This window comes from Danio aesculapii, chromosome 3 (assembly GCF_903798145.1).
Source record: "Danio aesculapii chromosome 3, fDanAes4.1, whole genome shotgun sequence".
Classification (NCBI taxonomy): Eukaryota; Metazoa; Chordata; class Actinopteri; order Cypriniformes; family Danionidae; genus Danio; species Danio aesculapii.
Genome location: NC_079437.1, coordinates 44,101,664 through 44,119,746, shown reverse-complemented (window position 1 = coordinate 44,119,746; position 18,083 = coordinate 44,101,664). Strand labels below are relative to the sequence as shown.

The 18,083-nt window shown below is 38.5% G+C and overlaps 1 protein-coding gene across 1 annotated transcript; it reads right to left on the bottom strand.

The window, feature by feature from the left end:
- Nucleotides 1-1,682: 1,682 nt before the first annotated feature.
- On the bottom strand, nt 1,683-16,288 carry dnmt1 (DNA (cytosine-5-)-methyltransferase 1). The gene is made up of 34 exons (XM_056454078.1): nt 16,070-16,288; nt 15,409-15,451; nt 13,140-13,247; nt 12,833-13,070; nt 12,627-12,699; nt 12,393-12,477; nt 12,269-12,306; nt 12,134-12,182; nt 11,975-12,058; nt 11,744-11,853; nt 11,545-11,663; nt 11,356-11,448; nt 11,105-11,256; nt 10,837-11,024; nt 9,784-9,964; nt 9,604-9,701; nt 8,908-9,058; nt 8,387-8,502; nt 8,094-8,292; nt 7,880-8,013; nt 7,623-7,802; nt 7,328-7,552; nt 7,021-7,213; nt 5,915-6,005; nt 5,610-5,741; nt 5,249-5,531; nt 5,015-5,156; nt 3,408-3,574; nt 3,105-3,282; nt 2,718-2,913; nt 2,467-2,630; nt 2,259-2,375; nt 2,090-2,180; nt 1,683-2,003 (listed from the first exon to the last, which is right to left on the bottom strand). Exons 1-34 carry the CDS (start codon nt 16,114-16,116, stop codon nt 1,966-1,968), a joined length of 4,503 nt encoding a protein of 1,500 aa, XP_056310053.1. The 5' UTR covers nt 16,117-16,288; the 3' UTR covers nt 1,683-1,965.
- Nucleotides 16,289-18,083: the final 1,795 nt, after the last annotated feature.

Sequence of the window (18,083 nt, the reverse complement as noted above, 5' to 3'; positions counted from 1 at the left end):
CATCTTCATTGCAATTAGCACAAGTAAATAAAGCACCGACAAACGTCACGGCTATCAAGATCACTCTGAAATTCATGTTGATTTTCATGAGAAAAAAAATTACTTAATGCCTTCCGTTCACACTGAAAAGTTAACGCACATTCACATATAAATCACCTGCAAATATGCACAACTTTGTATACGTTGGTGTATCTTGTTTTGGATGTTTGCTCGACTGTTTAACGGGTGTTTATGCATGCTGGGAGTTGTATGTGTGTGTGTGTGTGGGTGTGTTTGCATGGATGGAGTATATATGTATGTGCGTGTGTTAATGTGGGTGTGTTTGCATGGATGGAGTATATATGTATGTGCGCGTGTGTCGTAGTGTTTGCAAAAATGGAGTTTATATGTATGTGCGTGTGTGTGTGAGTGTATGCGTGTGTCAAGTTTATATGTATATAGACAAGTTTCATATATGTTGTTTTGAACATCTAAAAGTATAGGTGTATATGCGAGTAATTTATAGGTGTATATGCACGTGTTTATGTGTGTGTTGATAAGCAAAGTTTGATTTAAATCCTACACGGCGCCTCATAGTACACTTTACAGCTTTTCCTTAAGTTTAACTGCATTCACACATTTAGCATGCCAATTGTCATGTCACATAACAGGTTACACATTCACCTCAATATTTTACAATAAAGTTTGGCTGCCAAACAACCGAAAACTATGGAAGCTCGTTCCCGCCACTGAAAAAAAAAAAGAAATACAATGTGAAATAAAATTATAATGTCGCAATTCCGAGCTATTGAGTCAGAATTGTGAGTTATAAGGGAGTTTACTGTTATGGCGACTGACCATAAATGGAGTGTTTAAGACTCTCTGTAGCTTCTCTGCTTTGTGATTTGGTATGGATTTGCAGCCCAGTTCTCCCAATAAAGGCCGAGGACAGTATTTGGTTGACACTTTTACTGAACTGAAATATGAACCAATGCAGCCCTTTTAGTTTTAGCCCTATATAAAGTCTACAGTATGTATATGTCTGTAGCTCCCAAGTACACCACATGAATATATAAAAACAAATAACAGCAGCAACAAAGTGTAAATCATATCGTTACACGATAAATAATAATGAAATCTTAAATTTTAAACTTCGAGGAATCACACAATCCACAGCTAATAGTTTCAGGCACTCGGTTTAATGCTTTATAATTGCGATTTAGAACAAATGGTCCAAATGGCATTAAAAAAAAAAAAAAAAAAAAACACATACAAATAAATAGACAGCCTAGTTCAACTAGCCTATTTGCCTTTTTGAAAGTGTGATAAATAATAGGTCAGATATAGGCTTTATGTTGTGATTATGGGCTAATGTGCATGAGACTTCAACACCCCATTTATGGTCAGTCGCTATAATCGGAAACTCCTTTATATTCCTGACTTGATTCAGAAATGAGACTTTATAATTTATTTTAATTCAGTGGCAGGAACGAGCATCTACAGAAAACTGCTCAGTACATCAAAATTACAATTTACAGGTACATTGTTACTTCAAATATTTCAGAGAGACATGTTCAAATGTTTCTAAAAGAAGCCCATTCCCTTTTGCATAATAGGCTTTCACTGTGATTAATTTAACACCCTCTTCCTAAAAAACATCCATTAGATTAAACATGGAAGAGCAGAAGGACAAACAATTAGAAAACATTTAATAAGAGCTTTATTTGAAATATTACAACATATAAAAACCTATATAGAATTTAAACCACTGTCTTAGAGTGGATAATTGCAAATACATGGTTAAAATCACATTTAGAAATTGATAAAACAATCACAAATGGCACTGCACAGACTGTCCATAGAATTGCCACATAAGTGGCCAAGCTCTATAACAGCTTATGAATAACAAAATGAGTTTAAAATGGAGTATGCTCAGACGGCTCCAAACACAATGAGAATGTGCTGCAGTTTTACAGAGTGATGGCTTTAGTCAGAGAGCTCCATTTTCTCCTGCTTCACGGGCTCTGAGAAAACAGAACTAGAAATTAAAACTTGATACTTGATTAGATCAGTGCTTTCTATTGAAAAAAAAAAAAAAAACCATACACACCTGTAGCATTCTCCCTCATTTTCTCTTGCACACATTTCTTGACCTCCAGGCCAATGGCTTTGGAGAGGGGTGGAGGCACAGCATTACCAACCTAAGGAGAAAAAAAAATTGTTACCTTTGTGTACAACTTTAAAAAGATGAAAGTTTGAGACCAGTGCAGAACACATACCTGTCTGTGTTTGTCTAGGACATTGCCAAAAAAGCGATAGGTGTCTGGGAAGCCCTGAGAACGTGCACATTCCCTGACACTCACCACACGGTGCTGCTCAGGGTGGAGGACACGTCCCTAGGGGCAAAAAGTAAAAAAAAAAAATAAAGTACATAAGGCACGTGCATTGATTCAGTATAAAATGATCTTGTGCATCAAGAGGAAATACCTGCTTTCCCATTGGCTCAGGGTTGGTAACTGTAGTGCTGAAGAATCCATCCCATTCCAGGCGGCCATATAGACCAGCCCAGTGATTATGGCGGTTACCCGTGTGAGGCAGACACCAGGGAATCAGGGTGTTGAACTGCCTGTCTGCAGGGTCACACTGTTTTCCTAGTGTGATGACAAAAGCAGAAAGTCAGGACTACCATTCACTTAAAGTGCAACAAAAGCTCCAACTAGTATAGCAAGTGGACCAACCTTCAGAACATGAACACACTCCTCTCAGGGCACCAGTGCCACTGCGGCCATTCTTTTTGTCAGAGTGGGTGTAGCGAAGCTTCTTTGTGGTGGTGCCATCCCGCAACCGCACCTCAATATTAGGAAGATCCCTCCAGTCTGAACCAGGAGCCAGAGGAATGTGACGCATGCGGGCAGCAACCAGGGCACTCATGTCCTTCAACACAAAAACCAATCAAGTTTGTGCACTCATGCAGCATTACATTCAACAAGAAAACATCTTCTGCAATAATACAGTAGGAAAGGAAAAGGTCAATTACATTCTGCATGCATCAAATGTGTTAACTAGTTATGGTTAAACTATGAATCTCTTAAATTCAATGACTACAGCACACAAGAGGGACTAACCTTGCAGATGTGGTCCCTGAGGATGGGCTGATACTGAGAGCCTCGAATTTGCCTCTGGAACCAGGACTGTGGCTCGCCGTTGTAGGAAATCTCCAGTGCGGCGGCTCCGTTACGGATCTCTGGAAGGTCAGACATTGTGTCCCGTACTGTGATGGTGCGATAAATGCCCCCATTTCCACTGTAGAAGCAAGTTTAATAAGGTCACAAACTGCAAATCAATGGGGGTTGGGGGGGGGGGGGGGTGGGGGGGGTGGGGGGGGGGAATTGGGGTTAGGATGCAAACCTTAAAAAGCATATCATTACCGAGTAACATTGCTGACATATTTCTTCTCATCAACCGCCACACTAAGAGAACATGCTCGTGGGGCAAACACGTGCAAGGGTTCAGGGTAGCGGGGCAGCTTTTCACCAGGGGCTGCAGCCAGGATGATCGCTCTGCGTCGAGTCTGGGCCACCCCATACTGTCCAGCCTGCAGAAGTCAGAGCAAATGAGGTGCATTAAAAGATTGGTTTTGATAAATGACCATTTATAAAACAGCATCTAAACAATTGTGGCCCAAAATTGAAATAAAAGATCCCAACACTTGAACTAAGAACATTTTTAGTCAAACACGATTACAGACAGTTTCAAAATAGCTACAGTAACAGAGTCTTTATAAGATTGAGAGCATATGAACAATCAGACGAACTAAAAATTTCTAAAACTTTAGTACAACCAAGGACCCTACAGATCCCAAATTTGATTCAGGAACAAGTGCGCCAAATTTAATTTCCACTCAATTTATCATCCATACAAGCAAGTTGCTGATGTGGCAATAAAGAATCCATTTTATGGTAAGATCAACAAACAAGCTGTCCTCAAGCTGAAACTTTATCTAATGGTTTAAGTCTTTTATACTGAGAGCGCATTGGAGGTCTTTAAAATATAGCCCTGTGAAGAATTGAGTAGGCTTTTAATTCAGGTTCCTGGGCACCACCATCTCTCAGGACCTGAAGTAGGACACTCACATTGACTCCATTGTCAAAAAAGCTCAGAGGCTGTACTTTCTTCGTCAGCTGAGGAAGTTCAACCTCCCAAAGGAGCTGCTAAAACAGTTCTACACCTCCATCATTGAATCAGTCATCTGCACATCAATAACTGTCTGGTTTAGCTCAGCTACTAAATACAACCTCCAAAGACTACGCCGAATAGTTCGGACTGCTGAGCGAATCACTGGTACAACCCTTCCTACTCCAAGAACTGTACTTATCCAGAGCGAGCAGAAGGGCTGCCAAAAATTACTCTGGACCCCTCACACCCAGCACACTGCCTCTTTGAACTGTTACCTTCTGGTCGGTAACAGAGCACTGCGCACCAGAACAGCCTGACACAGAAACAGTTTCTTCCCTCAGGCAATCCATCTCATGAACACTTGATGATAATAATTGTGGAACCAACATCACTACTTGCCATACACTTTTATACACATATACACTTATTTAACAACACACTTTACACGCCAATTTGCACATAACAGCTGCACATATAACATTGTATATAGTAATAAACACGTACATACACTTGTCAATTTGTATATTTGCATTCACTACTTGTATTTTTTTTAAAAATACATTTATTATCTGTTTTTTGTCCTGTCTCTGTTATCCTGTTGCACTGTAGAAGCTCTGTCACGAAAACAAATTCCGCGTATGTGTGAACATACCTGGCAATAAAGCTCCTTCTGAATTTCACATTCTAATAAAATAGGTTTTATGGTGAGATGGGCTTGACAGTGGTTACATGTTGGTCATGAATCATTCTTCAATAAATTCAAATGACAACCTAGAGCTTAAACTAAAAACCCACATACAGTTGGTGCTATAGCCTATAATATATTCAAAGTACAACATGCAAATTATAAGTAACCCACCTGCAGCACACCAAAGGTGCACTGGTAGCCCATGCGCACCAGACAGCGCAGTGTGAGCTTCAGGACCATGGAGCGCTTAAATGACACAAAGTTCCTCACGTTCTCCAGCAGGAAGAACTTGGGTCTGTAGTAGTCACAATAACTAAAAACAAAGGGTAAAATTTACACAAATGGTAAACATTCTGCAGCGCACACCTCCAAATCTTTACACAGCAAGTCTCATATGGTGCTGACCTCAGATAAGAAACAACCAGAGAGTTCTTGAACTTGGAGTATGTCCGTGAGTTGAAGCGGTTCATTCCACTGAAGCCTTGGCAAGGTGGCCCACCACAGAGCATCTCCACGTCACCCTTCTGTGGCAGCTTCTGTCCAAGAGAGTTGGTCTTCTCTCCAGACATTACCAGCTTCAACAGGACATTACAGTCCTCTGTGAAGACTGTGGTGCCTGGATTGTTCAACCTGAATGCCTGAGCAGCAGGATCCCACATCTCTATTGCCCAGTGAGTCTCTGAGATGCCTGGTATTTGAGAAATGTGCATGAGTAACAATACATTGTGTAACATGGTTCTATAAAGAGTCTGAATGGAAGCCAAACCTGCTTGATGGAAGCCCTCAGACAGACCACCACAACCAGAGAACACATCCAGAGTGCGCAGTTTGGGGACTGATGACTCTTGTGGCTCCTGATCCTGTGGTTCCTGAGGCGCTGCTTTACCTTTCCCTTTTCCTACGAACAACCATGGTACAAACATTTAAGCTGCAATTTCTCCCAGCATGCAGTTATGATTGTGTCCAGATATTTAAACCATCTTTAATCCATAATGGACCATTTTTAACTAATAAAGTGCAAGAGCATACCTAGAAGATTCAAGTTTCCATGACTTTAACATTACAACTTACCTTTGCCCTTTCCCTTCCCTTTGCCCTTATTCACAGCAGAACGAGCATGATTGGGAGGATCCTCAAAGCTTTTGGTTTTGGCATTGTATGCCTACAAGGAGAAAAAAATATATATAATAATAATAATAATAATAATAATAATAATAATAATAATAATAATAATGCAGCTGAATAAATAAAAATACCGTATTTTTAGGACTATAAGCCACTACCTTTTTCCCTAGGTTTTGAACCATAAGACTTATAACAAAGGCCATTCTGTGGATTTCTTCCACTGCTAGGGACACTCCAACCGAAATTAAAAATCAAAAGATCAATGAAAAATCAATGCAAAGAGAAATAGACTACGCTACTTTTACTATAGCATGAGGGCCCACATCACAGATTCTGTGAAAGCAGCGATCAAGAAAACATTCCAGCTCTGATTCCTGGAGGTACAACAAAGTATTTGCAGCCACTTGACAGTGTGAATCAGGCATTTAAAGCTGCACTCCGGGTTGAGAGGGAGACTTGGATGACAAGTGGTGAGAAGTCTCACAAAAACTGGCCGCATGCGAAAAGCATCCTTTTCTGATGTCTGTCAGTGGCTCCTAACAGGGTGGAGTACTGTGAAAGAATCTACAGTCACAAACAGGTTCCAAAAGGCTGGACTATTACGCGAAGAGAGCAGCGCACCTTCAGAGCAAACTTCACCGGAGGATGACAGTGACAAGGAGATCAATACAGATATGATGAAGCACTTCTGAGGCTGTTCAACTCCAACACTGAAGACAACTTCATGGGTTTCAGTGAAGATGATTAGTGACTTGTGGTTTCAAACACAGGAGAAATGAAGGTAAATAAATACCAGTTATTTTCTCTTGGTTCTGTTTTAATCAGCAAAGTTGCTGCCGTGTTAAGGCACATTTTCAGTCCAAATACATGTACATGCAGTAAATATCTAATTTCTCAACATTGATATCTGTGGCTTATATACACATCTTTTCAATAAAAAAATAAAATAAAAGAGCAGATGCCGCTTGTATACATGTGCGCTCTATAGTCCAGAAAATACGGTAACTCCCATGAGTACCATTTGCTGCTCCATAACCAGCGGTCATTCTTACCTCAAGAAAATAGAAGCGATCAGGTCCTTTGTTTGAATATTCCTGCACACTTTCAACCAAATCCTCTGCATACTCAACACGACAGCATGTCAGCACCTCAGTCATGCTGACGGTTGCCTCTTCATCACTCCAGTAGAGTTGGTTTATGTCAGAATGATAGGCTCCCTTTGGTCCCTTATGTGTGTTTTCAGGTCTGAAAGCAAACAAGTTAGGTTTGGGGAGAAATTGTATCGACCTCCCTCAAGGTACAACCTCAAAACCAGACGCACTGGTTAGAATTCCAGAAAATAAAAATAAAAAAGTTCACCTGTAAAATTTATAGAGGCGCAGTTTGATCTCGGTTGTGTCTGGCTTTCCATTGCTGCGCTTGTTGCAGAAGATTTCTTTGATGCGCCCAATGCGGAAGGGCTGAGGAGCATCCAGATTTGAGCCTTTGATGTAATCAGAGGACTTCCTGTAGTATTCAGGGTAAAGATCTTCATCAACGTCATCCTTTCTGTGGGAACGCTTCACCGGGCTTGCAGCCTTTACCCTAGAAGAAAGAGGTCTGTTTAATAGAACCACTCAAAACAGAAACAGGCAGTAAATAATAAAGAGCTTACACAAAGTTAAAGGCCTCAGGTGGTAGGTAGACACTGTCTCCTACTTTGTACTGCTCCCCCTTATAGTTCACCAACCCATAGAAGACTTTGGAGTCACTCTCCTGATCCTCTAAGGGCTCATAAGCATGGGGTACAGACTCAGCCTCTTGTTCCTTGTTTCTGGTGCAGCTAGCACAAAACCTGTAGAGAAACATGACATTTTATAGTACAAATACAGAACAGGTGTCCCACTGAAATAGGTCAAAATGGGCTCTTACTTATACTTGCAGTCCTCAGAGGGTGTGACTTTGGGAGGAGTCTCAAAGCGAGCACATTCACTCTCATACTGGAGCTGATAAAAGAAGCTTTCACCATCATCGTCAATCACTTTGATGTCTTCATCCATTCCACCCTTCAAAACAATAAGTGTTAAAACCTCTGGCCAGTTTGTAAGACACAAAAAGGCAAAAACCCACACTTTAGCGTCTGTACCTCCATGTACCAGTTTTCAGATGGTGCCTTGTAGAAGACGTTGACTTTGCCATGGATAAAACTTAGCTGCATGTCTTCACACTCATCCACTAGGAAGAGCTCGAGAGGGTCTGATGACTCTCCAAGGACTGTATCAGTGCCACGGCAGAACCAATGGGCATGAAACATCTTTTCACCATCATCCCACAATGCTGTAATCCTACAAATTTGAAGGAAACCAATGGCTTGGAGTCTCGTAAACATGTTAAAACTTTTGGTTTTACCAAAAAATAAATAAATTGCCTTAATTTTACCTGGCCAGGTAGAGAGGATGTGATGGGTCGTCAGGGCTTACAGATACACAATCTCCCACCTCCAACACCTCATTTTCCACACGCACTTTCATGTAATATTCCTTCTTTCCCTCAGTCTGAAAAGACAGAAAAAAAATAAAAATAAAAAACTGATTTGGGTCTTCTAATGTTGGGAGAGGAGAAAAGTCTCCACTCACATGAAAGCTAAAAGGTTAGATAGTTTGGCTTCTGTGCTGTTTTTGCCTTAGTGGCACACAATTTGACAAAGCCACGACATAAATGGGGTTTACCAGCCATGACCACATCATTTTTAAAAATCTTTACACTGTAGTCTTCAAAATTCCCTAATACTGCATCTGATTATGGACCAATGGCCAACCCACGTAAGGGGAAAAAAAATAAATAAAAAAAAATAATAAAAAAACATTTTGCAAATACCCATTTGGGTCGACATGGCCATTGTCCTAAAAAAACAATTGAATAAAATCAAGATTTTCCACTGCAAGACAAATATTGCATACCTTCAATGGCTCGCCAACCCAGCTGATCTTATTCTTTGTCTGTTTCTTCTTCTTGGTCTGAGACATTTTCTTTGTATCCTTAACTGGCAACACATCCTCCTCATCCATGTTCTCATCATCTTCAGCTTCTTTCACTGCCAGGTTGGGACATCTGGATGAGGGAAAGAAAACCACTATTAGGCTTTAACCTGGCAAACAAACCCAAAACGTTTGATATCACAAACAGTATCTGCTCTTCAAAAAGGACCATTCTACTGTTTGTTCAACAGGGGGCAGCACAGACCAAGTGTGCTCTGACCTTTAATTGTTGAAAACAAAACAAAAAAAATCTGGGGCCACCAAGTATTTTACAAATTAACAGAAGGGGATATATTCTGATGTGCCTAAAGGTCAACAACTAGGAAGTTGTTTTAGACAATCATAGCACATAGTAACATTTAATCTTCATGAGATTTGTTAAATATACATGTCTAGGTAAGTGAAATGGCAAAAGGTATATAGACCAATTTGGCACTATAAATTGTAATAACTATCAAAAACCTTGATTGTTGAATGAAACTTAGCCTCGTTCAAAATAGAGGATCATAATATAAAAGAAACGGAGCAAGCAAAGAAAGGCTCTCAAAACACATGGAAAAATACAAAACTGCTGAGGAGAATGATTACGCAACAGCAAAGACTGCACAGTAAGCATACCTCCTCTTCTGACAAGCTTGTTTACTTCTGCCACTGCCTCCAAATTTGATCATATCCTTACAGGCTGAACACTTGCCGCAGTCTGGAGCTTGACACACCTGAAAGACCAAGGAGATGATCATGCCAATCATCATGCTTGCATATCAGTCAAACTGTGCCTTCAATTTTCAGACAACCAACCTCACAGACGCCACAGCGTTGTCTCTTCACACCTCCATCCTTATTATTCTGGTCAATCTGATCAGAGAAGAAGGTGTCAAAGATCAGGTAGACCAGTTTAGTGGTGGTGGCTTTAGTCGGGCCCTTGTTGTCCTTCTCAATCTTAGTGGGATGGCGGACAGCTTGTCTTCTGGCAGCTCTCCTGAACCGTGAAATGAGGGGTGGGTAGAAGGGAAAAAAAAACTAACATGAGCAAACAACAAATAAAGGCAAAAATGGAGACAGGCATTTATACACAGGAGACTGAATGGACTGAGTTTAAAGACAAACAACTCTGAAGTAACAGAACATCTTTTTTCAGTTTAAATAAGTTTAGATTTTCCAAATGGACAACTTAAACAATGGAATGCCAAATGAACAGCTGTTATGCAGAGCCATGCAAGTTGGAAGAGGAAAAAAAGGGAACAAAATGGGGGAGAAAAAAAAAATAAAATAGTTCTCCAGCTAATGAAGCAGTTTACCACCAACACAGGCGACTGCAGTTCAGCATATGGAAAAATACATAACCAGGCCACACACTCTGCAGAAACATCAGGTTTTACATACCAGTAAAGCTGCCTGCTGCATTAGAGAAGGTTAAAAGGACCATTAGAAACAAACATCATGGAACCACAACATCAAGTCACTGAATTGTCAGACTTGCACAGGGTCAATGAATAAGCTACCCAGAACATTAAAAAAAAAAAAAAAAAAAAACCTGCACCTCTGCAGTGTGCAAACCAGTGTTCTCTACCAAACACCAAAATAGTGATTAGCACTTTACAAACTGGTCCAAGCTACATCATTGGATTACATGTCCTATGAAAAACACACTGAAAGCTTTCCCTGATGGTCCACAAAATTGAAACCCATGCCTCAAGCAGGATTTAAGTGAACAGGGGAGAAGAAAAAAAAAAAAGCCTCGCTAAGAAAACAAGTCTGAGGTCTGCTTTCTGGGTACCAGTATATCAAAACCCACCATTACCCAGTTCTCACCGAAAGCATGTAAAAGACCAACAACTCCAGTACACTCACCTCTTGCCCAAAGTAACACCAGCCAGCTTGATCAAGTCACGCATACATGGAGTGATTATAATGGGTTGTTCATCAGAGTCTCCAGCCTCATCGTAGCTCTCGACCTGCTCTACCACAAACTGGGCATGTCGCAAGAGTGTGTCTTCAGTGAAACGGTTGAAGTTAAGCCCTGCAGGTGGGACAGTAGTCTAAAGACACAAGTAACAGGTTATCCCACAATTTCTAAATGGGACAAGTGGCAAAGAATTAACACTTCCATAAAGTGTACCTCTATTTTGTTAAGCAGATCCTCATATGTGGCATCCTGGTTTTTCTGAAGAAATTCAACCACAATTTTGCTCATGTAGATCTTCTCCTGCATCAGAGCAAAAATAGCAGAGTACTCCTCACTGGGGTCCATTAGGATGTAGTCAGCAAAGGCTATAGAAGAGGAAGAGGAAAAAAAAAAAACCCAAAGTTGAATGGCCATGCATAATAAAACTTGACAAGGATAAGAGTAAACGTTGCTTTGAAACCTACCTGTCGTGAAGCCAATCAAAGCCTTCTCCCCACCATCAAAACCAGTGATCCACCAAGCATTGATGGGACCAAGCTTTTTGGCAGGAACCCCACCTACGAGAAAAAAAATAAATAAAAATTGGAAATTGTACATACAATGAAAGAGAAATTAAAAATATCAGTATTCATTGTAAATGGACTGTAACGTACCATCCATGCATGGGTTGTCATCGTAGATGGGCTTTACAGCACAACTAAAGTACAGTTCCACATTTTTCTCAATGAGGCCAGAATCAAATGGACACAGATGACCACGCTTGTCATACACGCTATAAATGAAGTTATGCATAGTCATTATTGGAGGAGGGAAAGTAAAACATTGATCAGTTTGAGTCATCCGTCTCTTTACCTGAAGTTAGTGATCTTGTGCTGAGGAAGATCTTCATAGCTTTCAAAACCATCCTCGTTTGAATCAAAGAGGGAGAGACGCTCATCAGTTAACATCTCTGGTTCATCCAACTACCAGAGACAAATCAATTAGGGCATTCAATTGGACAACCACTTTAAAAACAAAACTTAAAATTTGAGATGAATGAATTTGGGAGGGGGTGGAGAGAAAGACTAGGTGTAGAAAACTCACAGCATCATCAGGATCCCCTTGAAAGAACTTTAGGTCTGAATCATCCAGATACTGCCTGCAGTCAGGACATTTCGGAGGAGGAGTCTAATGCAGGTTAAAGATGTTTAGTGTAGTGTATTAAAAAGTGGCAAAACAATTGGAAGTGAAAAAGAGTGTCACCTTTGCTGTAGACACAGGTTTCAGGTTAGCAGCATTCTCAGCTTCAGGCCTGAGAGGAACAAGATAAGGGATCATAAACCTCATATACTACATTTGGAAAATGGCGGTTTTCAAGTTTTACATCATTGTACTCACTTGTCATCTTCTGTTTTAAGGCGTTTCTCTTCACGGACCTTAAAAGAACAAAAATTAGACCAGAAATAAAACCGTTATATTACTTATTTTGTGAATTTGTTGACAGTAAATTGTAAAACCTGACCTCCTCAGTGATAGTTTCTTCAGTCTTAATTTCTGCATCTCCATTTGCTGGTTCCCCATTCAGCTCATCAGACTTTCGTTTTGGGCTATTAAAGAATGAATAAAGGTCCAATTATTAAAAAAAAAAATAAAAATCATTTAAACATCTTGATCATAAAACTGCCATATCAGACTGCAAATTAACAATCTGCACAATAAAAAGTACACCAACTCGAATATAAAATTGTTTACTTACACTCTAGAAAACATTGACAGGATAGTTTGTTGCTTCCCAGAGTTGCGCGTAACCCTGGAACTGGCTGGAGATTCTGTGTCCAAAAAAAAAAAAAAAAAAAAAAAAAAAAAAGTGCAATTAATAAAATACACAACCTACATCCAGCACTTAATGCGGAGATGCAACATATCAAGAGCACTTAGAAGCAATAAATCCATGCAGCTCACTCTTGGGCTCAGAATCTGCTTTACTGCGACGTCCACCCCTTCCCTTCGGGGCACTGGGAGACTTTATGGAGTCTCCTTCCTCCTGAGTGTCCATGGCTCCCTCCTGCTCGCCATCGTCTTTGTGAGATCCATTTTTAGAGAGGCCATTTGAATGTCCATTCTGCTCCACTCCATCACCCTCCTTGACAACTCCCAGAGCTTTCTTCAGTACAGCCTTCACCTCTGACATGTAAACCTCCTAAAAAGAGGCTCAAGTCAGACCACTTGTTTTCTAGAAGGGAGCTCTGAAAAGGCAAAAGTAACTCACCGTGGAGAGCTCAGAGCTCTTTAACTTGTCCTCAAGATTTTTGAGCTGGTCCTGAGTATCAGCGAGCAGGAACTCCTGCAGTAACCTGAGCTTTTCTTTTACACACTCCTACACACACACACAAAAAAATGAAGTCAAGCAACAAAAACTCAGAGTGGAGTCATTCAGTGAACTCTGCTTTCTAAAAATTGCAATATTTAGCATTTAATTCACATATGCTACAAGGGTTGTACACCAAATTAAAGACTGAAACCACCATTTTGTCATTCAGCATCAAGCGGAGCTCCTCCCACTTGACCATATAAAGAAACTCAGTTTATTGCACGTCTTTCACAATTGGGGCATTTTATTACTATAGTAAGAATTGGATCATACTGGCTTGTTTTTACACTGCGGTTGAGTACTCAGGGTTCCCTTTTCACCTTCAGACTAAAAATCAACAGAAAAAAAGCCACTGTTGTGGATATGATAATATACACATGTTAAAATAATAGCATTAAAAGGGTTTTAGGTTAATTGTTACTTTAGATTACTTTAATAGCCACTATGGTGATCAACATCAACCTTGCCATAACAACAGGCATGAAATAGCACATTATAATAAAAATACAGTAATGAGCACATTTTAAATGCCATAAATCCCGGATATTCCATGAATTGGGGAAGAAAACCAAACAAACCACTAACCAACAAGTCCCTGACCTGTGGAAACCCCTAGTTACTTCAGAGCGAGTGGGATTATGGACAGATTATGGACTACAAGTGTATTTTGGGCTCATGCAAACCAACTATAAAAGTGTTAAAGAAATAATTTGTCCAAAAATGTAAATCCTTCCATAAATAACTCAAGCCATATTTGGTGCATATGACTGTCAGATACATCAGTCATGCATAATGTGCATTGTCACCACCACTTGAAGTTGACAAAAAAATATATACAAATTTGTCCAAAGACAAGAGTGGTTTGTTAGGACAACAGATTTAGTACAGATTTGAAAGGTTTTGATCCACTTCATATCTGTACTACTGTACGCGGAGGACAGCTTGAGGATGAGAAAAGAACAGGATAAGCTACTTTTTGGGTTGACTGTTCCTTTGAGGGTCTTAATTTCTTTCCTTTTCACCTCTCGCATATCTCACCTGGGCAGATCATAAACACTCAGACAGACACTTCAGAAAGTCTGCCGATCATGATACAGCCATGTTAAGTTGCGTAACAGTTCATTAAAATAATCTTGCAGCGGCTGTTGCTGAGGGTTTGTTCATCTGGTTGGTCATTTCACACAGCAAATCCAATGACGCAAATACTGATGATTCTCTCCAGCCAATGAGAGAGCTACAGTTTCCACACGCCACATTGAGTAACAAAATGAGCTTACTTGCAACCTCAACCAAGGATATTATTTTGGTTGTTTTTAAATGTGCATCTTTCCCTTTTTTTAAACCCTTAACTGCCTGCTCTACCAGCAGACAGCATTTTGACAGTTTTAAATAATGACTGTTAAAGTCATTTAAAGAATGACTGTTTTAAATAATGGTTTACACACAGCATCGTTGGTTTAAAAAAAAATAGGATGCTGTTGCACTACCACACTAGATTTTGGTTTTATTGAAAAAAAACAAACAAAAAAAAACCATGAGTTCCATTAGCATCTGAAATATGTTATGGCATACTTCAAAATAATGATTTAGTACTCAATTTTTTTATTTTTTAATAAATTGGTCTTACACTTTATATGATTATCATAGTACATGTATTAATTCCAGTACTTTTACCATAAACTGATTAACTATTTGGTAGAGATTGATATTTTAGAAATTATGGGATGTGAAATTATAAGTGTTAACTAGGGACATTAGTAGTTAAGAAATGCAATCTAAAAATAAAGAAAATTCTTAGATGGGCCAGTTAAACACTTCCCTCAACTTGGTGTTATGGCATTAATTTCACTACTTGTGCAACAAAAAAAAGCTTTGAAGAGAGCATAAAGTATACAAACTGGAACTCTTACCAATGATGAGCTTCTCATGTAGTTGTAAACTGTATAACAGCAGCCTCCTTACAAAAACTGTTTACACGTTATAAAAGGCCAGCAGTTTATTTAGAGGTCGTTTGGCCAGATGCAAGACACCTACACTGTTAAACTAAACATTCTGAATGAAATGGCTGGGGGTTATTGTGTGTTAGTGTGGACATACCTACATGCAATGTGAAGTAACAACCTAGTCATTTAATTTGAACTCCTAATAATATGCAGTAAGTGTTTACCTCATCTGACAAACTGTCTCCACCTTCCTCCAACACCTGAAGCCTAGAAACATGAACAAACATCTAATTAGCATTGCACATCACCCACTTTAAGTATTATTAATATTTAATGAACGTAAATAAATTATCCTTAATTCATAGAACTGGACGCATTCGTCTCAACAATGAAGCCATTGCTGGATAACGCAAGTAAACAAACACGCGTGGACAGTCCATCCATATTCACGAAAACCACTTCAGATAATCGTGTCCTTAAGAAAGTACACGGAATTCATTAGTATTCAGTGGGTATGACTGCAATGACTCGTGCAGTGATTGAGTAGAGGGAGACAGGAGGCGGGCAGGGCTTTTCTCGAACACATGTGTATTTGGCGCCAAATGCAGTCATACTGACACCTGCGAGCCTGTTCGCATCAAAACAATCAGCAACCGCCTGTTTAACCCACAAAACGCGAGCTGGTGGCGGGCAGAACATTTGTAGCCAGGCTAAATGCTAACAATAATAAAAACACAACATCTATTTTAACTTATAATGGCACACATAAACAAACAAACAAACTGCCGTTCTGTGACGTGATCAGTCTGTAGCGCGAAGCGAGCAAAGCCCGCGAATGAGCAAACGATCATCACAGTGGCATTAAAAGCAGATACAGCACCATACCGTTCCTTGACATCCTCTGGCAGGGACAATGAGGTCCTGGTAGGCATTTCAAGTTCGATTTTGATCAAAGGAATTGACTAGTTAAAAACACGATTTAAAACAACAACAGATAAAAGCAGTTATTAATATGTGACAGTGCCAACAACAGCGCGCGCTGGAGGGGCTCAACGGGCTTTAAGAATTGTCGCTAGCAGCTGAGAAATACGCGCGGGCCGCTTTTTCGCGCGGAAACGCGGGTGAGTTGGACGCTACCATTCGTTTAAAGCACGGGGATGGAAGGTGTCAAAGAAGTTGTGCATTTCTATTTCGTTTTAAAATAAATCAGAGACAGTATTGTGAGTTTATGTAAATCTAATTCGTATTATTAAATGTATATGTTAAGCGTAAAAGAATATCAAATCTTAAACTGTTTTTAAAGTTTATTTTCATGTACACCCCTTACTTGATTCAACCATTACGGGATGTACCACATTTTGCCTTGCCTCAGGGGTGGATATTTGCTCAAGCATTTCATTAACTCTTTCTTTTAAATTTTTTAAGCACATAAAGTACTGTTGACATGTAAACAATGTTTGTATACAATATACAAAATATAAAAAATTAACGTTGTTAACTGAAAGATAACTACAAAAAGATAAATAAAAATAAAGGAAATAAATTCATTTTAAATATTTATATTTTATATTTAAATATTTAACTCCTCCTGCAACTACAGAAATCTGACAGTTCAAAATAAGTTTATATTTTTTAGTGTTTATTTGATTTACAGTGATTATGTTTAGTGATTTTCGGTCAATTATTTATGCAACAGGGACAATTAAAAACAACAATAACGACTAATGATAAGTAATGCAGTAAACAGGCATCTGAAATATAAAAAAAAATCCTAATAGTCTATTTCGAACGTTTTCACATAGTTTCAGATGTTTTATGTTCAAGTCTATTATTTATGCAATAGAGGCACTTAAAACAACGACAACGAAAGATACATAAATGCAGTAAACAGCCATGTGAAATTAAAAATATCCTAATAATCTATTTTGAAAGTTTTCACATAGTTTCTGATGTATTGTGTTCAAATTACTATTGAAATATTTCATATATATATGTATATTTATATATATATATATATATATATATATATATATATATATATATATATATATATATATATATATATATATATATATACACTTATATTTGACATATATATATATATATATATATATATATATATATATATATATATATATATATATATACACTTATATTTGACATATATTTAAACGAGAATATTTGTTTTTATTTTAGACTAGTCACATTTCTTTGTCACCACCCTGCATATCTTTCTTTAGACTAAATTAGCTGGCTAGCTAGTTAAGTTTCAGTTCTACTCACAAAAGAATATTTTCCTTTTCCTGTTAAAAGAAAAGCTTTATCTAAGAGATTTCCTAAAGCGGACACTATTTAATGCAGAAATAGATACCTGTCATTTCCCTTGTTACCTAAAATGAAACAAGTACTCTTCAAAACATGGCATTTATCCATGTAATGATTTAGTTTTAGTTTAGACAGTAATGCTTGTATTTTCTGCTTGAAAGATATTGAATCACAGGAACATCTATTTTATAGGACAGATTATATGAGTGGTTGATAACAAAAAGTGTAATACCTGCTTTTGACTGTGAAATTTGGTATGTTTATCAAAAACAAAGAAATTAAAATTTTGTGCAATAATATGTTGATTTTAGCAAAATTTCTATACACAAATGTAGATTTGTTAAAGTTTCTCCCCATTTCAAAGCATTTAAAAATTATTTTAACATTTCATATGAACCCACAAAACAGGTAAAAACAAAAAGTGCCTTAAAGCTCTTTAAACTTTTGTCAGCGTATATGGATTGAACATATTTTCATGTATATTATTGTGATTTAAGGTTTTATTTATGTTATTATTATCTTGTACTATTTTATTTAGTTTATTTTATGCTGCTTGGGTGTAACGTTATATATG

What these genes read in the sequence shown, in the direction of transcription:
- dnmt1 (XM_056454078.1), bottom strand. Translation starts at nt 16,116, where the DNA reads ATGCCTACCAGGACCTCATTGTCCCTGCCAGAGGATGTCAAGGAACG. An exon ending in CAAGCTTGTCAGAAGAGGAG is followed by an intron (nt 9,059 to 9,603) that starts GTATGCTTACTG and finishes TCCCTCATCCAG; the next exon opens with ATGTCCCAACCTGGCAGTGA. An exon ending in TATGTCAGCAATGTTACTCG is followed by an intron (nt 3,283 to 3,407) that starts GTAATGATATGC and finishes TTGCTTCTACAG; the next exon opens with TGGAAATGGGGGCATTTATC.